This window comes from Chionomys nivalis, chromosome 2 (genome assembly GCF_950005125.1).
Source record: "Chionomys nivalis chromosome 2, mChiNiv1.1, whole genome shotgun sequence".
In the NCBI taxonomy this organism is placed as follows: domain Eukaryota; kingdom Metazoa; phylum Chordata; class Mammalia; order Rodentia; family Cricetidae; genus Chionomys; species Chionomys nivalis.
This window is the reverse complement of record NC_080087.1, coordinates 68,315,890-68,343,675: the sequence shown is the minus strand read 5'-3', so window position 1 is coordinate 68,343,675 and position 27,786 is coordinate 68,315,890. Positions and strand designations below refer to the sequence as shown.

Sequence of the window (27,786 nt, the reverse complement as noted above, 5' to 3'; positions counted from 1 at the left end):
CCACCCCCCGCGCCCGCGGCCTCACTCGGCGGACGCAGCCGGGAGCAGGGACCGGCGGCCGCTCATTGGCTACTGCGGAGGAGGGGAGGGGCGGGAAGGGAGGGGGAAGGATGCAGAGACGGAATGAGATGAGCCTTCTGGATGGTGGGGGGAGGCAGGGAGGGAGAGAGAAAAGAAACAGAGGCAGAGAGCCTGAGGGGGGAGAGGAGAGAGAGAGAGAGAGAGAGAGAGAGAGAGAGAGAGAGAGAGAGAGAGAGAGAGAGAGAGAGAGAGAGAGAGAGAGAGAGAGAGAGAGAGAGAGAGAGAGAGACTGGAACTCACGAGTCCTGAGTCTGGAGGAGACAGACAGAAAAGGAGAGAGAGGAGAGAGACGGAATAGTTTCAGGTGTCCCCACCCCCACCACTACAGAGGCTCAGAGAGTCTAAGGCCCTGGAAGTGGAGAGGTCAGAGAGCCCCAGAATTCAGACAGGAGAAAGCTCAGAGGCCTTGGGTCAAGGAAAACTGAAATCCAGGGATCTTGAGCTTGGAGATGGAGTGGGGGAGAAAGAGAAATAGAGATTGATGATAGATAGATAGATAGATAGATAGATAGATAGATAGATAGATAGACAGACAGATAGATACTCTCTGAGGAGAGACAGCAGGGGCAAGCCGGAGTGGGAGGTCCCCTGGTGAGGACTGGGGCTGTAGTCAGGCAAGGGGCGGAGCCTGGGGTCTGGGCAGCTGGAGAAGGCGGGAAGGGGCGTCCCGGGCCAGGGTCCCTAGAGCAGCAGGCGGGCAGGCGCAGAGCAGAGCCGGGTCCTGCAGCCGCCGCGGAGCCGGGAGCGGGGCCAGCCCCCCCCCCCCCCCGCCGTGATGTCAGCGGGGCCACTCTTAAAGGGGCAGGCCGCCTGCGGAGGGTCGGAATTTGGGCTGGGGCCTTCAGGAGCGGGGATAGGGGTACAGGATTGGTGGTGCCGGAGAAAGGGATAGTTTTAGCATCCAGTTGAAGTGGGACTCGGAAACCCAGGGGAGATGCCAGGTCCTCAAAGGAACCTGCTAAGCTTTTGAGGCTCTGTCCCCTCCAAACACACTGACAGGCACACCATTCTGCTGGCCTGCCCGATCCAGTGACTACATTCCCCATCAGCCCTGGCGGCCAGAGGCCAGCACCTGGAGCGGGGGTCAGGGTCTTCTCCGGTGTCTTCTGGGAAACGTAGTCTGAATTGATTGCTCCACTCCACACACTCATCGCTCCCCTCCACACACACTTGCAAGTGGGTCAAGAGAGAAAGAGGCCGGGAGAACGCTTCTGCCTGTTTTCTGCCTTGCTAACTGGTTTCTAAGCCCCCAGGTTCTGATTGTCTCGCCTTCTGTAACATGGGGTCCATCCTTCTGATCATGTCTGTCTCTCCATAGGAGGCCAGCCTTTCATCTCCCTTCCCATGGACTTCTCTGGATCCGTGTGTGTGTGTGTGTGGTGTTCTTTCTCATCAAGTATTTGACTACTTCTTTAAAGCAGTCTCTGTATGTCGCTCACATGCAGAAGGTGTCTTCGCTTCTATTTTACGGGTCTGTGCAGTCTCTCCCCCATCTCTCTCCACACCCCCTATGTTTGTTTCTATGTACAGCCGGCCCACCTCCGCACCCCCTTCATTCCCCAAGCTTACAAGAAAACATCCAAACATTTTAGCATCAGCATCCCAAATTTATTCTCCAGCAGCTGTGTCTGGGTGGGAGAGGCTAAAGGAACGGGGTGGGGGAGAGAAAAGTCCCAGAGAGTGGCAGGCACTGCCGAGGACATGGATGGGGAGGTGTGCTTCCGACCAAGGCTGGAGCCATGCACCGGGGCAGGTGAGTGGTGATGGGTTCTGGAACAAGTCTAGAACAAAAGCTGACTGACAACAGTCGGGAAAGAATCCTCCGTGCATGCCAGGAATCCCCAGAGCGTGGAAGGGAGGTGGCCTGGAGCAGGGAGCCCAGCCTCCCACTTAACTCTACAACTGAAGTGGAGGTAGGAGGGGCCTTGAAGGATGCGGGCGGACTGATCTGGAATCTTAGTCTGGAGCAGGCAATCTCATGAGACTACTTCTCCCAGGGTGTCGTAGGGGGGAGAAGGCATAAAACTACCAAGATGGAGTCTAGAACCCCTCACGGAGTGGGGTTTCTGGGAACAGTGGGAACAGCATCCAGATGTTGGGGGTGGGGTGGGGAAACAAGGCTCAGCACAACGGAATCTAGAGCACAGAAAGGCTCTAGAGACTGTATGGCGTTTAAAATGCCAGCAATGCTTGGGAACAGCATCTAGAACCCGTTGGGGTGCGGGAAAGAGGCCAGAGGCTGGGGTGCGGGACCTAGAATCTGGACTAGAGGCAGGGAGGGGCTGCAGCCGGCGTGGCGGGGGGGAGCACTGGGGACACCTAGTGGTGTCAGGTGAGATTACATGACAGGCACGGGCACTGGGCTTGTGGGGCTACGGGCATCTGGGTGCACGAAGTCCGGGTTTACATAGGTAAAGCCCTGGAAATCCGATTGGTCGATGCTGGCTAGGACCAGGCGGTCTGGCGGAGTCAATGCTGGCGCCGCCCGTGTGAAGAACTTGTCAAAGTTTTCGCCACTGCGCCCACACTGTGATATGAACGGATGGAAATTAAGGTCTGATAATCAGAACCTAGGCACACCCCCGTAGTCTCTGATACTCCCTTTGGGAGCATCTCTGCCACAACTCCACACACAGGTATTGAAGGTCGGGAACTCCAACCCCCAGGGATCGAAGTTGGGAGGGCAACTGACCGGACGTGGTCTGAATGGAGGTGCAATCTCCAGTCTCTCCAACCTCTCCCAGTCGATCCAGCGGAAAAAGCCGTGTGCCCGGATGGTAGGTTCACCATCTGGCCCTGAGCCCAGGCGCTTTCCCGGGTGCTTGGTCAAGAACTGAGAAAGACACACAGAGAGGGCCTGCCAGATAGCTCATTGAGTAAAGATTTGTCACAAGCCTGATAGATGACTGAGTTCAATCCCTAGGACTCGCATGATGGAAGGGAGAAATGACTCCCTAAAATTGTTCTCTGAACTCCACATATGTGCTATGGTATGCGTGTGTGTGTTCACACACACACAATCAACAGATTAAAAATGCAATTTAAAATGCCTTAAAAATCAAGTGTGGTGGTCTAAGGATCAAAGAAAACAAAAGAGAAATAAGAAAATTCCCAAAGGAAGAGGGAGGGAGGGAGGGAGGGAAAGAGAGAGAGAGAGAGAGAGAGAGAGAGAGAGAGAGAGAGAGAGAGCTGGAAATAGAAGATCTCCTCTGGATCTTCTGTGCCAACTAAGGAAGAAGAAACTGGGGCTTCGGGCTCACAGTTTGGGCGACTCATCAAGATCCCTAAAAAATAAAAGTCACAGGAATTGGAGGTAATCTGACCCATCCAGCTCTGGAAAGACAGGTCTTTCCCTTTCGGCATTCTCCATAGAGTGTCAGGAAGTGTGTACTACAAAGGATGATGAAGTAGAAGCCAACGTTGGTCTGGAATGACAGCAAGGTGGCAAACTACTGTTCGGCCAACTTTTGCAGCAGATGGCCGTAAAGAGGTTTGAGTGATAGGAACCTTTTCCTAAAAGAGTTGGCAACTGGGGTGTATGGGTTGTGGATCTGAAGAAGCTGGGAGCTGGGTCTCTCACCCCCTTGCAGATGGCCACCGCTTCCCGGGAAAGTGACTTGGGATAGGTGACAGTTTGTTCCATGATGGCTTGAAACAGCTCCTCCTCATCTTCCCCATCAAAGGGCGGCTACAAAAGTAGGGAGAATAATGTCAGGGCTTGACAGTCTGCCTTTCCCGAGGCTGCATCTCTTTATTATTCACTTCAAACAAAAGCATTCTGATAATGCACCTCCACCCCTGTGGGCAACTGCCCTGGGAAAAACCTAGAAAACCATCCCACCTTCATCTCCAATCGCCTCTCACACATGCTCCAATTCTGTGTATCTCTCTACTGTATGCCTGTATTTTTCTGCTATGCAAATCAATGGAGTGTTAGTTAGAAAATATGTCATCTAATGAGAGAGGTAGGGAAGGAGAAAGATACACACAGAGAGGGACAGAGAGTCACAGAAGGAGAGGCTGCAGGGAAGACTGGAAACAATTACCCTCACTGAAAGTGTTCAGTCTTCCATGGTTAGGAAACACAATATGAAGTAAAGGTTTGCTTGTTTATCTGTTTGTCTTGAGACAGGGTCTCATTTAGCCAGGCTAGGTAGCTAACGATGACTCTGAACTCCTAATCCCCTTATGTCCACCTCCCAAGTGTTGAAGTTATAGGCATATCATAACACACACAGTAATCTTTTGAATTTAAAGACATCCTTCCCATGTTCATACCACGGATATCACTTTGTTCTGGGGAGTGGTGATATGGTTCATCAGACCACTAAAGAGGTCCACAGGAAAAAGATGAAACAAAAGCCAAACTGACAGGGCTAAGCCAATGTTTCAGGACCGTGGACAGCGCTGTCCTGCCCGCTTCCTGCGGTTTAGCACTACTAGCAAGTTTTCTTAGACTGGACTCTGCTTCCTTCAAGAACAATGCCGTACAAAAAGGAACATCCACTCAATGTAATCAAGTCAACACATCCGCACTTCCTCTTACCTGTCCTGCCAACATCTCATACAGCAGGACCCCAAAGGACCACCAGTCCACAGACTTCCCATACGGCTGATAGGCAATGATCTAAAAGAGAAAGTAAAGAGTGACATTTTTTGAGACAGGGTCTCCCGCAGTTCAGGCTAGTTTTGAATTAACTATGTATTGAAGGGTGATCTTAAACTCTTTATTCTCCTGCCTCCACCTCCTGCGTGTTAGGAATTCAGATATGTGGCACTGTGCCTGGCTGTGGCTACTTTAAGATGTGCAGAACTCCTCTGGCCTCTCTCTCTCTGGATCCTGACCTATTTCAAGTGTTTTTGACACAAATATTTTCCACTCTGAATATTTTAGCAAGAGCTCCACCCTTTGGAAAATCCAGGAAATGATGTTTATATACTTGCAAGGTTCCTTTGCGGTCAGATATAAAGGCTACCTATGGGCTGGCAAGATAACAGCAGAAAAAAAAGGCCCTTGCCACACAAAGCCTGATGGGTAGAATTGGATCCCCAGAACTCACACAGTCGGATGAGAAAATTAGGTCCCTGAAGTTGTTCTTTGACCTCCATATGTTACCTATCACACACACACACACTCGTAAATGCAATACTTTTTTTAAGTGGTGAGAACAGGCCCTGTAAAGTTTTCTTATAACCCCCACAAACATGCTGTGACATGTATACCCATGCATACCCAAAGTAATAATAAACTTAATATTTTAAAGGCCAGTCACAGTGGCATACACCTTTAGTCCTAGAACTTGGGAGCCAGAAGCAGGCAGATCTATGGGAGTTCGAGGCCAACCTGATTTACAAAGCAAGAACCAGAACAGCCAGGACTACACAGAGAAACCCTGTCTTGAAAAAACAACAAAACAAGCCGGGCGGTGGTGGCGCACGCCTTTAATCCCAGCACTTGGGAGGCAGAGGTAGGCGGATCTCTGTGAGTTCGAGACCAGCCTGGTCTACAAGAGCTAGTTCCAGGACAGGCTCCAAAGCCACAGAGAAACCCTGTCTCGAAAAACCAAAAAAAAAAAAAAAAAAAAAAAAAAAAAAAAAAAACAACAACAACAAAACCACAGAAAAAGTTTGTCTCAAAAAAAAAAAAAGAAGAAAGGAAAGAAGGAAGGAGGAAGCAAAAAACAAAGGTAGTGAGCTGTAGGGATGACTCAGTGGTTAAAACTGCTTGCCACATCAGTGTGAGGACAAGAGTTTGAATCCCCAGAACCCACATAGATGCCAGGTGAGTGTAGTGACCCATCTGTGACTCCAGCTTTGGAAGGTGGAGGCAAAGGACCCTTAGTACAAGCTGGCTAGGGAGACTAGCTATATCAGAAAACTCTGGGTTTGACTGAGAAAATTTGCTTCAATGAATAAAACAGAAGAGTGGTAGAGGGTTCCTAATATAACCCTGGGCCTCTGCATGCCTGCAGAAATGGCACCCACACACATGCAAACATGCATATACATGTCACTATACAAACACACACTAGAAAAATGGAAAGACTTCCTTAAAATTCAATGGCAAAGCTACATGTACTATCAATGAGCTGCCATTCAATTCTGTACCAAAGGGTAAGCCCCACCCAGCCAGCACCCAGAAGAGACAAAGCCTCACAGCAGGCATAGTGTTCTCAGGCCTTTGCACTCAGAATATACTAGAAATAGTCTCCACCTTCTCCACTTGGAAATAGTGCATGTTCTACTCACGCTCCTACAAGCCGATCCTACTCCTGTACACTACTCATCCTCTAGTTCCGCTGGCTTTACCTGCTTGAAGAAGGGAGAGCTAGACCACTGTGAGTGGTACCATTCCCTCGGCAGGAAAGCCTGAAGTGTAGGAATGGTACTAGTTGTATGGGCTGAGCACTGAGCACATGTGTGAACACATTGCTTTCTGCTCTTAGCATGAAAGTGACCAGCTCCGTGACTTAAAGTGCTCGGCATATGTGTCTCTCCACTCAAGGCAGTGGTGGAGACGACCATAGATGGGGACTGGTAAGATGCCTACAAACAAGAACAAGCCTTGTCTCCTATGACTACTAGACAATTGCACCCACTGAGAGATGTTCACAGAGCAGCAGGCTCAGGGTTACCTCAGGTGCTATGTAGTCTGGGGTCCCACAGAAGGTTCGGGTTGTGGACCCAGGGAAGACATTCTCTTTACACATGCCAAAGTCTGTGATCTTGATGTGTCCTTCAGCATCCAGCATCACATTATCCAACTTGAGGTCCCTGGAAGGTGAGAGTGCAAGGGAGAATTGCAAAAGAGTAGTGTGATGGGCAGTGTTCCGTGTCAACTTGATACAATGCACTATCTCCAGAAAGAGACTCTCAGTGAGGGAATTGTCTAGAGCCGGTTGGCCAGTGGACATATTTGCGAAGACTTCCTTGGTTACTTTAATTTAGACGGGCAGACCTAGTCTACTGTGAGTGGAACCACTCTAGGCAGGACACTAGCTTCGTGAATTAATTCATTGCTCTCTACTTTTACCTGTGGGTGTGAATAGCCTTGACTTTTCCTCAATGATGGAAACTGTGAGCCAAACCAAACTTTTCCCCTCCTTGTTTTTGGTTTTGTTTTGGTTTTTGTTTTGGTTTTTTGAGACAAGGTTTCTCTGTGTAGCTTTGGAGCCAGTCCTGCAACTCACTCTGTAGACCAGGCTGGCCTCAAACTCACAGAGATCCATCTGCCTCTTCCTCCCGAGTGGTGGATTAAAGGTGTGCATTACTCCTGCCCAGTGTCCCTAGGTTGCTTTTGTGAGGTTCAAAAATTGTGTGTGTGTGTGTGTGTGTGTGTGTCCAGGTGCCTGGGGAAGTATGCAAAAGAGGATGTCATGGCCGAGTGGTGGTACCGCACGCCTTTAATCCCAGTACCAGGAAGCAGAGGTGGGTGGAACTCTGTGAGTTCAAGACCAGCCTGGTCTACAAAGTGAGTTCCAGAACAGCCATGGCTACACAGAGAAACTCTGTCTTGAAAAATAAAACAAACAAACAAACAAAAAGATGATGTCATATCTCCTGGAGCTGGAGTTACAGGCAGTTGACTTCTGTCTTCTGCTGAACAATCTTTCCAACCCCCTTGTGGTGCAATTTAGAACAGCAATGGGATGCAAAACCCAAAGCAACTAGCATTCAGCAATCCAGAGCTATGTGTTGGAATGGCATCCATATTTTCGCTCCAAGGAAAGTGCTGGGGCTACTGACCTGTAGATGATGCCCTGGTTGTGAAGGAAGAAGAGGCCTATTGCAATTTCCGCAGCATAGAATCTGGAGGAGCACATGGGAAGTGGGAAGGTCAGTGACAAGACCACCCCCTCCCATCTCCCATTCCCTTCACTGTTGCTGAGACTTACGCTGCATGGGGCTCCTTAAACTTGCCCAGTTGTTGAATGTGGTACATTAAATCACCTCCTGTGACGTACTCCATCACGAAATACAGGCGGTCCTAAGGAACAGTAGGTGTGGCTTAGTGTCAGGGACACACCACACCTGGACAGAAAAGTTTTATTGTTTTGATTTGGTTTGGTTTTGGATTTTTGAGACAGGGTTTTTCTGTGTAGCTCTGGCTGTCCAGGAACTTTCTATGTAGACCAGGCTGGCCCCAAAGTCACAGAGATCTGCCGGCCTCTGCCTCCCAAGAGTTGGGATTAAAGGGCTGGACCACAACCGTTTTTTGTTTGTTTGTTTGTTTTGTTTTGTTTTTATTTTTTTTGAGTGTTTTGCCTACATGTATATATGTTTCCACATTTGTACCTGGTATCTTTGAGTGTCAGAAGAGGACAATCAGTCGATGCCAAGGACCTGGAGATTCCACCATGTGGATGCTGGGAACTGAACCTGGGTCCTCTGCAAGAGCGGTGTCTCTAACTGCTGAGTCATCTCCCTAGCTCCAAACTATTTTTTGTTTGTTTGTTTGTTTGTTTAAAGACAAGGTCAGTGGTAGTGCCTGCTTTTGATCCTAGAACTTGGGAGGCAGAGTCAGACAAATCTCTAAGTTTGAAATCAGCCTGGTCTACAGAGCAAGTCTCAGGATGACTAGGGCTAAAACAAAGAAATCCGGTATCACAAACATACAAATAAAAAGACAAGGATGGTCTCCTGTAGCCCAAGCTGGCCTTGAACTCACTGTGTAACTGAGGATAATCCTGAACTCATAATCCTTCTGCCTCTGATTTCCAAGTGCTGGGAATACAGGGATCTAACACAGCCGACTAAGAACAGCTCTTTCCTCCTGCCCACCTGGGACAGACATGGGGACCTCCAAATTCACTCCGCCAGTAATCCAGAGGAACTGGACAAACACAGAGGCAAGCTCCGAGATTCTAACCCTGCCACCTCAGAATCTCCGCAGCCCTGTCTCTGATTACTTGATTTTCTAAGAGACCCACAGGACTGGACTGAAATCCAGGAGCACTGAATCTCATGCTTCAGCCACACGCATGTGTAGCTCTGGCTGTCTGGGACCAAAGGTGGCCAGCTTTCTCTGCAGCTCTCAGTTTTTATTTCTCTAGGGGGAAACTGTAGATGTGTGTGCACATATGTGTATGTGTGCATGTATGTGGTCAGAAAAAATAGGATGCCCACCTCAATCACTCTCTGCCTTATTCCCTGAGACAGGGTCTGTTAGTGAACCCAGAGCTAAGGTGGCGCCCAGTAAAGACCCTGTGACACTGTTTCCATCCCCACCCCCACAGTACTGGTACAGTACTCATGAAGCCACAGCTGGCTTTTTACATGGGTGATGGGAACTCAAACTTAGGTTCGCACGTGTGCACAGCAGGCGTTCCTACCCACTAAGCCATCTCTCTACCTCCTATTGTTTTTGTTTGCTTGTTTTCTTTTCGAGACAGGGTTTCTCTATGTAGTTTTGGAACCTATCCTGGAACTCACTCTGTAGATCAGGCTGGCCTTGAACTCACAGAGACCCTGCCTCTGCCTCCCAAGTATCGGTATTAAAGGTATATGCCATCACTGCCCGGCCATAGCCCCTATTATTATTTATAGGATCTCCACTCTGAGGCCCAGGTTAAGTTCAAGCTCATGGCAATCCTCCTGCCTCAGCCTCCCAAGGGCCAGGATGACAAATGCAGGCCACTACACTCAGTTGCCTGCAATTAATTTTCGCTTGGTCAGAGACCAGGGAAAGTGAAGTCATACCCTCCCCAAGCCCTGAGGATTCTAACTTCTTGTTCAATCCCTCAGTCTCAGGGAAACTCCCTTTATGACTCATACTTCAGTCAGAATCCAAAAGTAATGAGCTCACCCTGGAAGCCCAACTATTCTGGGCATGTCCAATGAGAAGACATCACTAGGGACTGGGGATACCATTCGTTTGGTAGAATGCTTGCCTAGCATTCACAAAGCCCTGGTTTGATCCCCAGCATGGCATAAACAGGCTCATCCTCTATAAATAGCAAGTTCAAGACAAACCTAGAATACAAGAGACCCTATCTCAAGGGAAAAAAAATTCCCATCTAACTTATTCTTGGCTCAAAGCCATAGAACACTGGCTACAAGCATTGGAAATTGAGTTCTCAGGAACCACAGAGCTTTGGACCACACCCACTCAGATTCCGTCCTCTGACCATGCCCTGCATGGCATCAGCAACCCCACCCCACTGGATCCCTCTTGTAGGACCACATTCATTCATTTTTAAAATTGATTTTTATGGGAGGCGGTGGCACACGCCTTTAATCCCAGCACTCAGGAGGCAGAGGCAGATGGATCTCTGAATTCCAGGCCAGCCTGGTCTACAGAGGGAGTTCCAGGCCAGCCTGGTCTACAGAGGGAGTTCCAGGCCAGCCTGGTCTACAGAGGGAGCTCCAGAACAGACAGTGCCACCCACACAGAGTAACCTTGTCTCAAAAACATCAAAAAAAATTTTTTTATTAAAAATAAATAAAATTAATTTTTAAAATGATTTTAAATTAGGTATTGGAGAAGGTATGTGCATATGAGCACAGGGGTCCCCAGAGACCAGAAGCATCAGCACCCCTGGAGCTGGAGCTACAAGCGGTTATGAGCCACTGTGCACCTGGTACACATGGGAACCAAACTTAGGAGCTCTGCAAGAGCAACCCATCCCCTTCACTGCTGGGCCATCCTTCCAGATCACTCACTCATTTCTTTATTTTTATTTTATTTTATTGAGATGGTGTCTCACATTGCAACTCTGGCTGTCCTGAAACTCGCTCTGAAGACCAGGTTGGCCTCCAACTCAGAAAGCCACCTGCCTCTGCCTCCTGAGTGCTGGGATTTAAGACATGCACCATCACCTCCAGACTTATTCGTTCATTTTAACGATTTATTCGTAGTTATATGTGATATATAAGTGTGGTTACATGCATGTGAGTGTGAGGGCATGTGAACCCATGTGTCCCATGTGGCAGTAATGGTGTCTCTTAGCTCTCTTATTGCTTTGAGACAGGGTCATTTTCTGAACTGGAAGCTCACCAAAGTGACAAGCCTGGCTATCTTGGGACCTATTGTCTCTGATCACCCCCCATCCCGCATGCCCCCCCCCCCGCGCAATGCTGAGGCCACAGAATACACAGCTGTATCCTCATTTTTGTTGTTGTTGTTGTTATTGGTTGATTGTTTTGTTTTGTTTTCAAAGCAAGGTTACTCCATGTAGCGTTGAAGCCTGTCCTGGAATTCTCTCTGTAGATCAGGCTGGCCTCGAACTCACAGAGATCCACCCGTCTCTGCCTCCCAAGTGCTAGGATTAAAGGTGTGCACCACCACTGCGCAGCCATATCTGACCTCTTAAGTGAGGACTAGGATTCAAACTTGGCCCTCACACTCATGAAGCCAGCGCTCTACCCAGCGAGCCATCTCTCAGCACTGACAACATCCTCTCAGAACACAAGGTTCTTTTTGCCTTTCCCTGAACTCAGCCTTCTGAACCATGACCCCCATCCCTCCTTCCTCACCGGTGTCTGAAAGGTAGAATGAAGCTGCGTGAGAAAGTGAGGCCGGCCTCCGGGACCTCGGCCTCCCAGTGCCAGCACACGCTTCTCCACTAGGGTGCAGTCCACGTCATCATCCTGGACTATGACATCCTTTTTCAGGATCTTGATGGCATAGAGTTCATCAGAACCTCTGCGTTCTGCTAGCATCACCTACAAACAGATGTCCGAAAGGACCAGTCCATTTGAGAAACTCAAGGCTACAGGGCCATGCACCACTCTTCATACAGAAGACAGGATGAGAGCCCCTTCCTACTCTCCCAGAGGACCAGATATTCTGCAGTTGCGTCTACTCCCCTTCAGAAGAGTGCTGGCACGTTTGCTATGGGGAGGGACGTGAGTGTCAGTGAGTGTGTGGAAGTCAGGGACAACTTGGGGGAGTCAGCTCTATCCTGCCAAATGGATCCTGAGAATTGCACTCAGGTAGTCTGGCTTGGTGGCCAGCGCCTTTATCTGCCTTGCTATTTTGGTGGCAAATGCCCTCACCTGCTGAGCCATCTTAACAGCCCAGTATGTAGCAGAAATATTCAGATAGCCAATCTTTCTTTTTTTAAATATGCATTGGTGGTTTGCCTGCATGTCCTTGTGAGGGTCTTGGATCCCCTGGAAATAGAGTTATAGAGAGCTGTGAGCCAGTACCGTGTGAGTACTGGGTATTGAACCCGGGTCCTATGGAAGAGCAGCCAGTGCTCTTAACCACTGAGCCATCTCTCCAGGCCCTAGATATCTAACCTTAACCTAACTCCATTTAGGGACTCAGGAGCCTAGTACGTCCCCCCCCTCCCCGACCCAAACTTCCTCCCTAAAGAATAGAAATCCAACCTGTCTGCAGGCCTCCTCCCCTCCCTCCAGAATCCCAGGAATCTAACCTTCCCAAAACTGCCTTTCCCTAGAACCATGAGGAAGCTGAAGTCAGAGATATGCAGGCGTCCTGGGCTGGCACTGAAGAAACATCGCTTGGAGTCCGTGGGACTGGGGGATGGGGAAGGAATGGGGGAGGAAGAAGGGCCCATCCGCACTCTCTGTGAGAAAGAAGAGAGAGATTCAGAGACAGTCAGAACCTAGAGAAGTCCCCAAGGGACACAGCACCCCCAAATGAAAAGGACCAAGAGAGACAGAATGGAGAGAAAACGGTATTGTCCTCATTCTGTGTTAGGTTAAGAACGTTCTCTGGCTATGCTCGCCTGTAATCCCAGCACTAGAGAACCCGAGGAAGGAGAATGGAGAGCATAAGACCAGTCCGGGATGCCACAAGATCTTGTCTCAGAAGATAAGAGAGAGAAGAGAGAGGGGGTAGAGGGGAGGGAAGGAGAGAAAGGAAGGGAAGGAGGGAGTGAGGGAGCGAGAGAAGGCAGGATTCTCCATAGCTGGTAGACATATTATTTAACTAACACCTAGTCAGATTCAAAGAATTCACATTTATAGATTTGCACCTGTTAGCCTCTAAACCAGAACTCCTGAGTCTCATTTCCAGGTTTTCTGGAAATAGGGCCTGAGAACTTGGACTTGAAACAAGATCCAAGGGGACACAGCCTGAGGACATTGGTCTGAGGACAACACTGACTTTTGATGATGGAATGTTCTCATCCTTTCGTGCCTCCACCTCTCGAGGGGGGAGCAGAGTTGGGGGTCCCATGACTGAGCTACAACAGCTGCCACATGGGTCCCTCTATATTCACTGCCATCCTTTCTGATACGTTCTCTGCTCTGCAGGCAGAAGGACCAATTTAAAAATAAATAAATCAGGTCATTTCTTCCCTTTGCCTTCTAAGCCTCTAACGGCTTCCGTGTATTAAGATTTTATTCCCTGCAGCTTCAAAACCAGGCTCTGATCGGTCCTGAGTGTCCTTCTTCTCTCTGCCCCTCCCTTTCTTTCCATGATATAAACCCTGGCCTCATTCGCCTAGTCCTCTATCTCCCCTCAAGGCCTCAGGAGGTGGCACCGAGTCTTCTTAAAGGCTGTCCTGTCCCATCTCCTGCAATCCGCTCCTCCTTTTGACCAGAATCAAGTGTCTCCTTCGCAGGTGTCTCCTGATGGCTTTAGCAGGGTCAGACACCTCTCTTGAGGCCCCTGACTACCATGGACAGCTCCTGCGTGGCTCGGAGTAATTAACATCTCCCCATCAGTACGACTGTCGCCTTACTCCCTGGGAGATCCTACAGGCCAGTCTGTTCTCCAAGACACAGAGCCTGGAACAGAGCCAGGTTCAAGAAAAACTGTACATGTGTCTGTACATGTACAGACACACATATGAGATATAGAGACGGATGGATGGACGGACGGACGGACAAAGACAGAAAGAGACAGAAAGTAGGAGTATTTGCATTTTTGTGTGACAAGATCTCATGTAGCCCAGACCAGCCTCAAACTTGCCATGCACCTTGAGGTCTTCGGTTTGCCTGCTTCTGCTTCCCAAGTGCTAAGATTACAGATACAAGTCATCTAACCTGGCTTCAAGAAGCAGTTCCTACAGGATGTGTTCTTAGTCAGAGGTGCAGTCTGAACTTCTGAATTTGGGGCCCAATCACCAAGGGCATCGCTTCATAACCTTATCTATAATGTGAGTGTAATAGGTGTAATTTCCAATAGAGTTAACAAGAGTTGGTGATTAACATCTGCAAATCACTTAGAACAGTACTCAGCATGCCCCTTTTTACCCAGCACTGGGCCTGAGCAAGCTAGGCAATGACCTCTATCTCCAGGCCTCTCGGGGACTTTTTTTGTTTTTCGAGACAGAGTTTCTTTGTGCAGCCCTGGTCTGTCACATAGTAGGTCTGCACTGGTGACACTAATGTGCGCTTACTGGCTGTGGAGACAGCTGTGGAAAACACCACACAGTCACACCTAATCATTGGTACTCATGGACTAAGCGTTAGTCCACACTGGGTATGGTGACACATGCCTGTGACCCCAGCAGTAGGGAGAGGGAGGCAGAAAGATCAGAGATTTAAGAACAGTCTTAGCTCCATAGTGACTTTGAGGCTATCTTGGGTTATCTGAGTCCTCTTGCCCATCCACCACCTTTTCTTCAGATAGTCTCACTGTGTAGCCTTGGCTGGTGTGGAACTTTCTGTGTAGACCAGGCAGTCCTCAAATTCACAAAAATCTACCTATCTCTGTCTGTCTCCAGGATGATGGGATTAAAGGCATGTGCCACCACGCCCAGTTTAATATTTAAATTATCTCAGGATACAACACAGTTCCTCCCAGAAACCTCCATCCTTGCTTGGCTTAAAATCAGACATCCTCGTGAGGGATGACACAGCATTCTCTCTGATGCCATCTCCTTTCCTTCCCCCACACCCTTTGACCAAACTTCACTGTCCTTGTTGCTCCCAGCCCTCCTACCTGGCTCCTACCTCAGGGGCTCACACATGCCCCTCCCTCTGTTGCAAGGCCCTTCTCTGGGGATCCTCACTCTTTGTCTTGCTTCATTTAGATCTTTGCCCAACAGTCCCTTTCTCAGGCAATCTTCTTACTGCAAGCTCACATTATTATCAGCAGAATTCCCAGTGCTTCTCGAAGAAGATTGCAGTATTACCAACAGAATTCCCAATGCTGCTCAGTGCTCATTGTGCTCCTTATTGCTTATGACTTCCTAACATACTGTCATGCACTTTTAGCTTTTAATAGTAAGAGAACTGACTCTGGAGTTTTACGGGTTCTAGGCAGGGGCTCTACCACTGAGCCACACCCCAGCCCTCACTGGGGGATTCTAGGCAGGGGCTCTACCACTGAGCCACACCTCCAGCCCCTCACTGGGGGATTCTAGGCAGGGGCTCTACCACTGAGTCACACCCCAGTCCCTCACTGGGGGATTCTAGGCAGGGGCTCTACCACTGAGTCACACCTCAGTCCCTCATTGGTGGATTCCAGAAAAGAATTCAATTGCTAAGCTATAATTTCATCCCCCCCCCCTTTTTTTTTTACTTTCCATTTTGAGACAGGGCCTCACTAATTTGCCCTGCTGTCTTTGAACTCACTCCATAGCTCAGGCTGTCTACTCATTCTGTAGATGGCAAGCCATGAACTTGTGATCTTCCTGCCTCAGCCTTTGAAGTAGCTGAGATGGCTGGCGGGCACCACCAGGCCAGAATCATGTCTTACATCATGGGTGAGTTGGATGGAGGAAGGAAGGACTGTTTTGTTGGCTGCCTACGGATCCCCAGGGACTAGACCCTTGCCTTGTATGCAGAAATGTGCTTTGTTTGTTTGTTTGTTTGTTTGAAAGAGCAAAGGAGGGGAAGAGTCACACTGCCTCCTTCCCTATGCTCTTCCCTCCTCCCATCCATCAGCACTCTCCAGGAAGTTGTCCTGACTCTCAGACTATGCCAGTTCCCTGGTGCCTGAAGCTATTTCCACCATCAAACACATCCTCGATCTGATGTCTCAGGCTGCCTCCTTCGTTAGAGAGGAGCCCTAGGGAATGGCCTGATTCTTTGCTGGCACCATGCTTCAGGAAATAGTGTTCAATGACCAAATGAGTGAATGAAAATAACAGTGTCCTCACTACAGAGACACAAACTCAAGGGCCAATTCAAGGAGAAGCCTCACTGACCGCTCACTGTTTGGGGTAGACTAAGACTTCAGGACCTGTAATTGAACTCAAATACCTATGATGGTGGCCCTACCTCTTGTAGTCACTGACATTATTCAACAAACACAAAGTAGGTGCTCAACTTATGTGTGCAGAATTGAAGACAGGAATCAGGAAGATAATGAGTGATACTCACCTCATACAATTCCAAGGGGTAATTACAGGCCTGGAGAAGAAGAAAAGTCACAGTCAGAACCCCTTGAGAGATAGGTAATTGCCCTAGAGCAAAGGCCCACAGAGGCACCTAATACCCCAAAGCCATGGGGATGGAGAACTACAATTCCCATGAGACCCTGTGGCCTAGACCCCTAAGAAAAGTTAAGGAAGGAGCTCTGGAGTCTTCTGGGAATTGTAGTCCCAGTCCCAGTGATCTACCAGGGATAGAGGGCAAAGTCAGCTCTGAAGATGGGGAGGTTGGGCTGGGCTCCCCTGGGGGAAGCCAGTCAGTCGGTCAGGGTACCTCAAACTTCTGGAGGAGGCTGCAGTTGTCAGCATCGGCCACCGGTACATTGTAATACTCGCCCTCCTCCTGGTTCAGTAACTTGTACCTGACATACAGACGGAGACCAGGGCCGGGCAGGGATGGGGGAAGCAGGGCACCCATGGGAGAGGCAAAGACATCCAAAGGGAGGTAAGTGACACAGAAAGACGGACACAGAGATGGAGAGAGAGAAAGAGTGAGATACGGAGAGAGGGGAGAGGCAGGAGGGGAGAGAAGAAGAAGAGGAAGAGGAAGAGAAGAAAGTGGAGGAGCTATGTTGGAAGATAAAGGGGGAAAAGATGGTGGCCTAAAAGAGAGACCACATATGGAAAGAGAAGGTGACACCCAGGTCCACCACCAGCCCAGCCCTGCTCCTCACCATCCATCCACAGGGGCCTTGAGGAGCTCTGAGACGCCAAAGGACATTGCACCCATGAAATCATTTCGGGATGTTCTATCCCAATCCCACACCTCCACACTGAGCCGGCGTTCTACATCCCCTGGCTTCAGGTTGCTGTGGGAAGGGTGGAAGCAGAGTGAGGAGCCAAAGCCATGGCTCCCCACTTCCTTTTACCCCAGACACTGGAGGTTTCCCCAACTCTGACCCTCAGAGAGCCCCCCCCACTGTCACCGTTTATAAACATAGCTATCACAAGCTCTCTCCATTCCTCTCCAATTCTTGGTCCCTTCCCATCAGTTCTCTGGTCTTTTCTCTCTTTACTCTGACTCTCTGTGCTCCACCTCACAGGGTCTCTGTCCTCATGTCCTGGCTTCCCTTTCTGTCCTTATTACTCCCTCCTCCTCTCCTCTTTGTTTCTTTCCTTCCTCTCTCCCTCACTCCTTTTCTTTTTCTTTTTTCTTTTTTCTTTTTCTTTTTTTTTTTGTTTATTTGTTTGAAACAAGCCTCTCTATGTCATTCTAGCTAGCTTTGAACTTGCCTCAACTCCCAAGTTGAGTTACATTACAGGCATGCACAACTATGCCCAGCCTCTTGACTCTTGACCTTCCTAGTTGTTTCTGTCTGTCTGTCCCTCTGTCCTTCTCTTCCTGTGCCACCCTACTTCTGAACTCTTCTCTGGACCCCTCTCTCTCTCTCTCTCTCTCTCTCTCTCTCTCTCTCTCTCTTTCTGTTCTCACATATTCTGACCACCTGTCTGAGCACTTGTGTATCCATCATCCTGTCTGCTCATTCTCTCTGCTTCCTTAACAATTTAAATATTTTGAATGTGCATGAACATTTTGTCTGCATGTGCCTATACACCACGTGTGTGTCTGGTGTCTGTACAGGCCAGAAGATACCACCAGGTCCCTTGGAACTGGAATTGCAAGTGGCTGTGCCATGCAGGTGCTGAGGTCCCAGTTCCTCACCAAGAGTAGTACTCACACTTCACTACTGAGCCACCTCTCTGAGAGTCCTGTCCTCCTCACTCTGCCATGTAGGGCACTGAGGGGGAGTAAATATCCAGAGACCTGTCTCTCAGCTCCTCAATCCCTGTCTTCCTTGATCATTCCATTCCTGTCTCCCACCTTCTCCTGTCTCTTATTAGAGACTTCCTCTACCCTAAAACCCTGCCCCCAAGGCTCTGGGTTGTGTGGGTTACTGGGACTCTCAGATCCTCCTCTGTCATCACAGCCCCAGAGCTCACAACACGAAGGTCTCGTTCCACACAGGATTCAGCGTGGCTTTCACAGTCCTTGTCTTCTGTTTTGTCAGGTTCCGAGGGTCTGGGATGAGCTTCAGTTTCACATAGGGATCAGACAGACCATTGGGGTCCATAGGAATGAGGTTCCGGGCCTCGCCAACTGAAGGAAGAAGGCAAGGAAGGATGACTTCTTGAGTTAGAGATCCAAGAAATAGCTCCCAGCCCTCCCACAGCCAGTGATTAGGAATGCAGGATCACATCCAGCAAGCTGGCTAAATGGTAAAGGTGCCGGCCACCAATCCTGATCATCTGACATGGCAGAAAAGAATGACGTCCTCCCATTGTCTTCTGACCTGCATACATTCGCTGTAACACACAATGCATACATGTACACATATACCTGATATATAAATGAATGTTTAAAAGAGAGAGCTGGAGAGATTTCTTCTCAGAGGTTAAGAGCACTGACTGCTCTTCCAGAGGTCCTGAGTTCAATTCCCAGCACCCACATGGTGACTCACAGCCATCTGTAATGAGATCTGGTGCCTTCTTCTGTAACATACATGACAGCAGAATATTGTATACATAATAAATAAATCTTCAAAAAATAAAGAATAAAGTAATAGAGTCTGGAGAAATGGCTCAGTCATTAAAAGTACTTGCTTTGCAGAACACCTGAGTTTGGTTCCCAGCACCTACATGGTGGTCGGCCACTATAGCTCCAGTTCCAGGGGATCTGACACCCTCTTTTGGCCTCTATGGACACCAGGTACTCACATGGTGCTCATACATACCTTCTGGCAAAACACTCACACACCGAAAATAAATACATCTGTAAACAATATTCTTAAAAACAGAATTTAAGGTCAGTTTCCTTTCTCTAGGACTTATCTTTCTACCACCTATATCCAGGACGTAAGGCCTGTTGTCTGGAGCATGTGCCCAGAAATCAGCGTATTTCTTCCACTAGAACTCAGGAGTCTGGAGTCGGACTCTGCTTGATAAGTCAGATCTTGCCTCTCATCTCACCTTCTCAATGGCCACTAATTGGAAATCTGGGATGAGAGTGGGGCATATAGCTTAATGACAGAGTGCTTGATAAGCACGATGAATTCCTAGATTCAATCCCCAGTACTAGCGCACACACACACACACACACACACAGCCTGGCATGGTATTGCATATCTGTAAACCTAGCATTAGGGAAGTAGAGCCATGTAGGCCACAGGTTAGAGACCTGCCTCTCCTGTATATCTGCTACATATCTAGTTCTCAAACAGACATGAGCCTAGGCTGCATGAGATCACAGCGGTAAGACTAAGGCTGAAGACAGGTCTTCTGCTAGAAAGGGACTGGATAGATGGAGCCCAGTGGGGATGGTGTCAGAGATGTGGGCGGTGTCTGTGGGGGGTGTGATATGCTGGTTCCCCACAGAGAACTCCCCAGGTGAGTTCAGCCAGCCTCAGCTCTCTCTAGGTTGAGGGCGTGACTACTGAGGAAGCAAGTCCTCACCAGTGATGTGGATCTCATCTGACGTGGGAGCCCGGATTTCCAGTTGCAGACGTCCACGGCGCTCGGTGTGGTCCACGCCGCACAGGGAGGGGACGCTGCGCACACAGCGTCGGTGCACGTTCATCTCGCAACCTGGAGGGACAAAACTGGAGTTGGTATTTCAGGCACAGGCGCTCACCGTTTCCCCCTTAAATCTCCCCTCCACCCAGACATTGCATTGTGGCTGAAGAAGGAGCGCCCTCTAGTCCCCGATCTGGGCTATGGCAACAGACATCCTGGTTGGCACACTCACAGGAACATTTCATGCCCTGGTGCACCAGCCCGTAGAGGAGGGAACCACAGTGGTCGCAGAAGGTGGGGCTGCTGTAGCTGTGCAGGCGGAACTTGTGCTTGTTGCGAGGATCCTGGGGGTCAGAGAAGAGCCATTTAGGGAAATAGGGTTGGGGAAGGGTCCTAAAATCTTAAGAGAGGTGATTTAAAAACAAACAAACAAAAAAAAAAAAACACAGTTTATTATGTTTGCCTACACGTCTGCACGTGAATGCAAGTGCAGGTGGAGGCAAGAAGAGGGCGTCAGATGCCCCGGAGCTGATGTTACATGAAGCGTGAACTTCCCAATGTGAGTATGGGAACGGAACTCAGATGCTTTGGCAAGAGCAGCAAGTGTTCTAAACTGCTTTGCCATCTCTCCAGCCTTGGAACTTCTTGTTTTTATTTTTAGATCATGAGATGGGGTTTCATGTAGTCCAGGCCAGCCCTAAACAAGATGTAGTGGAGGTTGACCTTGAGCCCCTGATCCTCCAGTCTCCAACTGAGATAGTAGTAGGCATGGACCACCATGCTTGGATAGAACTACCAACAAAGAAGTGTCCCCAGTCAGAAAAACATCCTCTCGGTTTTCTTCCTTTGGCCTCGCTATCCGTCAGCTTTCTGCTCCACGTCTCTCCTTTCAGTCTACACGAATTCACCGAGATCCTGCTGTGTATCAAGCCCAGCACTGAATATATGCAATTAGAAATCTGTCACGTGGAGGGACTGGAGATTTAGTGCTATGAAATGCCTGTCTGGCCTTCATGGAATCCTCTGCTCCCCAGCACCCCATAAACTGGGTGTGGTGGCTCATGCCAGAGGGTCAAGAATTTAAGGTATCATCCTTTAGCTGCAGAGCAGCTTCAAAACCCTATCCAAAAAAAAAAAAAAAAAAAAAAAAAAAAAAAAAAAAAAGCACAATGAATACACTTGTCACCTGACATTTTTCCTTCTAATAGAGGGCGATGGAATAGTAAGCGCAGTAAATAATAAATAAATAAATAATACTGTAAGACAAATGTCCATGGCTATTTTGGAGGAAAATGAAGCAGCGGTAGGGACCTGGTGGCACAAGCCTGTCATCCCAGCTATTCTCGAAGTGAGACAAGTGGATCAGAAATTCAAGGCTAGTCTGAGCTACACAGAGAATTCAAAGCCAGCTTGGGTAATTTAGTGATACCCTGTCTAACATTTTAAAGGGGCTGGGAGTGTTGCCCGGTGATACAGCACTTGTCTGGTATACATGAGACTCTGGGTTTGATCCCAGTATTTTAAAAAGAAGCGGTGGGGGGGAGGGCGCTGGAAAGAAAGAGACAGCAGGGGAGGAGGAGGGAGAGAAGGAGGATGGGAAGAAGGAGATGAAGAGAGTGAGAATGAGGAGGAGGGAGAGGAGGAGGAAAGAGGAGGAGGAGCGTGAGAATGAGGAGGCAGAGGAGGAGGGTGAGAGTGAGGAGGAGGGAGAGGAGGAGGAAAGAGGAGGAGGAAAGAGAAAGAGGAAGAGGAGGAGGGTGAGAATGAGGAGGAGGCAGAGGAGGAGGGTGAGAGTGGGGAGGAGGGAGGAGGAAAGAGGAGGAAAAGGAGGAGGGCGAGAATGAAGAGGAGGAAGAGGAGGAGGACAGAGAGGAGAAGGAAAGAGAAAAAGGAGGGTGAGAATGAGGAGGAAAGAGAGGAGGAGGAAAGAGAAGGAGGACCAGGAGGGTGAGAATGAGGAGGGGGGTAAGAATGAGGAGGAGGGAGAGAAAGAGATAGAGAAGGGAGAGGAAGGAAAGAAGGAAAATGAGAAAGAAGAAGAGGAGGAGAGAACCAAGGAACAGGATGAAGAAAAAAAGGAAGGAGAGAGAAGAGTGGGAGGAAGAAAAGGGGGGAAAAAGAAAAGGAGGAAGATAAGGAGATGCAAAATCTGACGTTGGAGACTCAAAAAGGAGTGTTCAGGGAAGGTCTTATCCACAAAGTGGCATGAGAGCTCCCAGAGTCCACCTCTCCCCCAACTTGCTCTCCGAGGACGAGTGAGCCACCCTTAGCCCCAGGTCCTCTGCTTGCTGCCTCCCTCCAGGCTGCCTTCACCGGGCACCATGTGATACAAGAATCAGTTACAGCAGGCACCAGAGGGCCTGACTAGATTAATGGGAGACTCACAGCAGAACTTAGTATGTGGACATGCCCACTGCTGCTAGTCTGACAGCAGTTATTGTGGTGCTGTGGTTATTAGGAGTGGTTTTATTGCTGGCCCTGAAGAGCTCTGAGTTCAAATAACAGCTAGGTCACTTCCCAGATGAATGATTTTTTGGAAGGGAGAGAGAGCAAATTCATTTCCCAGTTGTGAGTCCCAGCATCCTTCTCTGTCAAATATAAATAAACATTCTTTCTAATCTTAAAGAGACATTAAATGCCCAGGGTCCAATTATTCAGGAATTTAGGACATCAGCCACTACCTTCCCCACCCACATTCCACCCTCAGGGTAATGTCTGGTTCTTAGAAAATTATTTCACTTTTCCCTGCTCCCTTCCACCCTTCCTTCTTTCTTCCCACCTCCTTCCCTTTCACCATCCCTCTCTCTGATTTTCCTTTCCATCCTTTTTACAGGCTTGTTTGGAACTTATTGTGTAGCTCAGGATGTTTTGCAGTCCTGATCCTCCCGCCTCTACCACTGTGATGCAGGCATCCCTTGCCATGAACAGTTTACACAGTGTCAGGGATGGAACCCAGGGCTTCTAGGCGGGAGCTCTGGCTTCTGAGCTACAGCCCCAGCCTCAGGTTTACCTTTCTCTGAGCAAGCATTGGAAAGATTATCCTAAAGGGAGGAAAGTGAAGATATTCTCAGGCTTTCATTTATTTTAGTGAGATTGCTATCTTTACCTTTTAGGTTTATGATTTTATGTGAATGAGTGATTTACCTGTATGTATGCATACATGCATGTATGTATATATGCTGCACATGTATGTGCCTGGTGTCCACAGATATCAGAAGAGGGCATTTGATCCCCTGGAACTAGATGGTTGTGAGCCACCATTGGACGCATGGAATTGAACCTGTGTCCTTTACAAGAGCAACAATTGCTCTTAACCACTGAGTCACCTCTCCAGTCCCTAGTTTTCTGTTTTGAACTTGTGCGCACACATGTGAGTGTGCATGTACATGTGTGTGTGTGCGTGCATGTGTAGGCACACGTGTGGGGTTCAGAGGACAACTTGCAGGAATTCCATCCTCATCTTCTACTGTGTGGGTCCTAGGGATGAAATTCAGGTTGCCAGCCTTGGCAGCTGAGCCATCTTGATGATCCGATATTTTTCTTACTCTGTTTAACTCAATTGATACTGGGAAATGACCCCGTAATTAGACCCAATTCTCACCTCACTTTATAGCCCAGGAACTTAAGATGTACTGTAAGTAATTAAGCCAGCTGTTTCAACACACACCTGTCATCTCAGCATTTGGGGAGCTGAGTCCTCAGTAAACTAGGGTTTTAAAGGCAGCCTGGACTACATAGAGAGATCCTATCTAAAACCAAACCAAAACAAAACAAAACAAAAAAACAGAGAAAAACTTGGGACATGGTGGTGCATACTTTTATCCCCAGCACTCAAGCAGCAGAGGCAGATGGATCTTATGTGGTCAGCCTGGTCTACACAGCAAGTTCCTGGCCATCTAGGGCTATATAGTGAGATGCTGTTTCAAACAAAACAACAAAAACAAGACCTCCAAAAGAAGCAAAAAGGACTTTTGGTCTCCCCCAAAGAAACAGAAAAGACTTTAAAATGTATTTAAATTTTTTTTAAGAAAGGCTGTAAGAGATAATTCCTCATTCATAGAGGGACTGGCATTCAGATCATGTGTTCTAGTTCAAGAGTCTCTGCTCAGATGGGAACAGATGAAGAAGCAACTAATCTAATCTTATGAGCAATTATACGGATTCAAGCCTACACTGGGTGTAAAATAGTTATGAGTATGTATGTAATCAGGACCTCATAAGACACAGCTAGCGTTGGAGGCAAGCAGGTGCACAGGCAGGCAACAACACGCCCTGGCTTTGGTACACAGTGGTGCTCAATACGTGCTCTATGTAGTCACATTCTTTATGCAAATTTGTTTTCTTGACAAGCAGGCAGGCACCTCGTGAGCCTCCGTGGATCTTTCCTCCCTGTCTTTGTCTTGCTATTTAGTGCAGTCTGCCCTCGAACACATGATCCTCCTGCCTCAATTTCCCAATTGCAATCTTCCTTGTCTATGAATCATATGACTATCTCTTGCCTTGTACCAAACTCTGGGAAGAAACAACCTCTGTTGAACCGCTAACATAAGATTGGAAATGTCTAGATTGACGCTACCCCGTTCAACCATGTAGCTGTTCAAATTTAAATCGATCTGAGCAAAACGGAGTTTAGGTTTCTTTTCCTCACAGCATCCCTGTTTCATGCCAGCTGCATGCTGCTGATGGCAAGCATAGAAAGAAAACATCTCCATTACCACAGGCAGCTGCACTGGTCACTGCTAGGTCACAGCTCCATTTAACAGGGGAAGAACTATTGGCTTGATGAGAAAGTGAAGAAGAGGAAAGAAATCAGTGCCCAGAGTTGACTGTGCTTATCAACCCTGCTGTGCAGAGGAACAGGGCGAGATGGTTGTGGATCTGCAAGGTTTCTGTGCACTGTGGGGTCTTTCTGAGTCTCCCTAAACATCTAAACGTCTCTACCACTTCCTATTTCACACACACCCTTTAGAAAAGTCCTATGTAGCTCAGGCTTGCCTGGAATTTACTAAGGAGACAAAGTTGGCCTTCAATTCCATATCCTTCTGCCTCCACCTCTTAAGTGCCAGGATACCTGGCTTGTGCCATGACACCCGACTTCAAATTTCTCTTTTCCTGCATCTCTGTCCATCTTCTGAGATTCTCTCTGCCTATTTTACTATTTCGGTTTTGGCATTAATAACTCTCTCTCTCTCTCTCTCTCTCTCTCTCTGTGTGTGTGTGTGTGTGTCTGTGTGCACGTGTGCCCATCGCAACTTCATCCTTTCAATGACTTTTGGTCCCTTCAAGCCCTGCTTCCTTTTTATGCCCTCACCTGTGTCCCCAGCCTCTTCCAGGCCCCCTTCTCAGTCCCCCTTTTCAGGCCAAGGGCAAGGAATCTGGGCCAGACTAGCTCCCCCTATCTCTCCAGCCCCCCTCCCCTCACAGCCTTAAAAATAGAAAGAGAAATTGGGACGGACGCCGAGGGGGTGAGGGCGGGGACATGGCCTGAGGAGGAGGAACCAGGTGTCTGGGCACTCACGTCCGTCTGGGGGCCCTTTCCAGCTCCTGGACACTCGAAGGTCACAAATTCGTGGCATCGGCGGTGAACCACAAAGCTGCAGACTGGAGATGGGAATGCAAGAGAGACAGAGGCAGGGAGAGACCCCCATAGACACAAATTTAGAGCCAGGCATTCCAGCCCACAGAAGACCACAAAAAGAGGAATTCCCACATAGAGTCCAATAGAGAGAAAAATCAGGAGAGACTCAGACCAAGGACCACATGGAGACAGACAGACACAGACACAGAAAGCAGGACGCAGAACCCCAAGAGATAGACTTGAAGGAAGGCAAAAAGAGACAGAGAAACACAGTGACACAACTCCCATGCGCACACGTGCACATACACACAAACACACACACACACAGAGAGAGAGAGAGAGAGAGAGAGAGAGAGAGAGAGAGAGAGAGAGAGAGAGAGAGAGAGAAGAAAGCAAGGAAAGAGAGAGACGGGTTTTGAAGAGAAACAACAGAAATCCTTAGACATAGCAGAGAGCAGCAACTTGAACAGAAGTGAGTCTGGGGGCGCTGCTTCGGCCCGCCCCCCACCTTGAGTCACTCTGTTCTCAGCCAAGTGGCAGCTGGTGTTTTAGGACTCGCCCCCCTCGCCCGGCCCCCACCCGCCCATTAGTGACCCCACCCGGTCTGCCCCTGCTTTAGGGATGGATGGTGTTGTCATGACAACGGTAGTCTGGGGGGGGGTCTGACTTTGCATCTCCGAGCCCCTTCCCCCTCTTCATCTCCCCTTTTCCAAATCTCTCTGTTCCCATGGAAACAGATTCTCCAAATATCTGTCCCCACCTGGAGCCGGCCGAGGGAGGGGCCCCCAGCACCACCTCCGCCATGGCCCTGCCATTAGAGTTTCCTCCCCACCACAGGCTGTGTTTCTGCCACACCCCCCGCCCAGGGCTCCCCCGCGCCTCTCTGGGGACCACAGAACACGTGTGTCAGCCGCCTCAGCTGTGAGGCCCCAGCCTCCACCCTCGGGGGTCCCAGGAGTCCAGGTCTCAGCTCTTACCTTGACATTGCAGGCCCTGCTTTCCAATGCCCCTGGAAGAATCAAGGACCTAAGGTCAGTGCAAAGAAGGGTACCAGGGCCCTCCCACCTTTGCAAGACATAGGTTTGCGGCTTCCCATCCTCACCCAGGTGTCTGTGTGAGTCTCAATCTCTTTCTACTAGAACCAAGAAATTCTAGTCCCAGCTCCTTTTCCCTTGGACCCTGGAATCCAGCTTCCAGCCTCTCCTCCCTCAGACCCAGGAACCTAGGCTTCGCCCCCACCCCCACCCTTGAGCCCAAAAATGGGTGCTACAGTCCCTTTCTGCTCAATCGCTTGGGGACCGGTGTGACATGACCGACCCTCAAGTCCCCTCTTTCTCCAGCCCTCTCCGCTAGTCCGCTTCCCTCACCAGATGAAGTCGGTACAGTGACTGCAGAAGGTTGGCTGCTTGAAGAAACGAGCGGTGAACTTGTGGCTCTTCACCTCGTGGACCACCTTCTGCCTCAGCGCCCCCTTTCTGCAAAACAGGGGCCGGGGTCCCCCTTCTGAGTCGCCTCCGCCGGGGCCCAGACCCGCCATGGCCCAAGAACGCAGCAGGGATCACGATCTGGCCCTTTTTTCTGAGGAAACAGGTGGACGGGAAAGGGGGACTCCGCAGACTCAGAGATGGGAAGGACAGGGGCGAGGCACCTAACGGTGAACGGAGCAGGGTAGGAAGCAGCACCCCGGCACCGGCTGCACCGAAGGGGGAGCAGGAGGGTGGGGTCAGAGCAGAAGGCAGGGGCACCGAAGAGCCGCAGGCACGGGCGGCGGCGGGAGCTCCGACTCCCGGCACCTGCTGAAATGCAGAAGCTGGGGGTGGGGGGTGGGGGGGTGGGAGAGGCGTTGCCATGACGACCAAGGGGCGGGGTTTCAGCTTAAAGGAGCAACGAGACCCCCCCCCCCCACTCAGGATCCCGGACAGATGTCCCTCCCTCCTCTCCACGTGCACACACCCATTCCTCAGGCTGTATGCAGGTAGGGTACGTCCTCTTAGACTTGTCCATCCCCTTCCCCCAAATCCAACCCATTCTGTCATCCTGGTCCCCCACACTCCACTTTCCTCCCTACTCAGTTGCATGGGTCGGTCTGTCAGGCTCGTGAATCTGGGCTAGATCTGTGGGTCTCTGGTCATATTAATCCTTGATCAAGAAACTTTTGTGTTCAGTGCTGAGGACTTCCGAATGAACCGAGAAGCTAGCGTCTCACTCCCCATGATGCTGTAGGCTCTTTATTGCTCTCTGGTCTCTGAATTTACAGCTTCGCCTCCCTCTGGGTGTGTCCCTCCTTTCTCTCCCGTTTCTTGTCTCTTCTTCCCTTTCTTC

General features: G+C 49.4%; 1 protein-coding gene across 1 annotated transcript; it reads right to left on the bottom strand.

The window, feature by feature from the left end:
• Positions 1–1,673: 1,673 nt before the first annotated feature.
• Prkcg (protein kinase C gamma) lies at positions 1,674–27,273 on the bottom strand. The gene is made up of 18 exons (XM_057762372.1): positions 26,832–27,273; positions 26,442–26,473; positions 25,405–25,487; positions 20,119–20,230; positions 19,827–19,958; positions 18,318–18,474; positions 17,051–17,185; positions 16,651–16,738; positions 16,327–16,356; positions 12,462–12,614; positions 11,557–11,745; positions 7,977–8,068; positions 7,828–7,890; positions 6,717–6,855; positions 4,628–4,708; positions 3,662–3,769; positions 2,774–2,914; positions 1,674–2,608 (listed from the first exon to the last, which is right to left on the bottom strand). Exons 1-18 carry the CDS (start codon positions 26,999–27,001, stop codon positions 2,420–2,422), a joined length of 2,094 nt encoding a protein of 697 aa, XP_057618355.1. The 5' UTR covers positions 27,002–27,273; the 3' UTR covers positions 1,674–2,419.
• Between the last annotated feature and the right edge of the window lie 513 nt (positions 27,274–27,786).

Coding starts and splice junctions, on each gene's coding strand:
- Prkcg (XM_057762372.1), bottom strand. CDS start 27,001: ATGGCGGGTCTGGGCCCCGGCGGAGGCGACTCAGAAGGGGGACCCCGG. Junction 18,475..19,826: donor AGATGAGATCCACATCACTG/GTGAGGACTTGC, acceptor TTCTTCCTTCAG/TTGGCGAGGCCCGGAACCTC. Junction 16,357..16,650: donor GCCTCCTCCAGAAGTTTGAG/GTACCCTGACCG, acceptor CTTCTTCTCCAG/GCCTGTAATTACCCCTTGGA.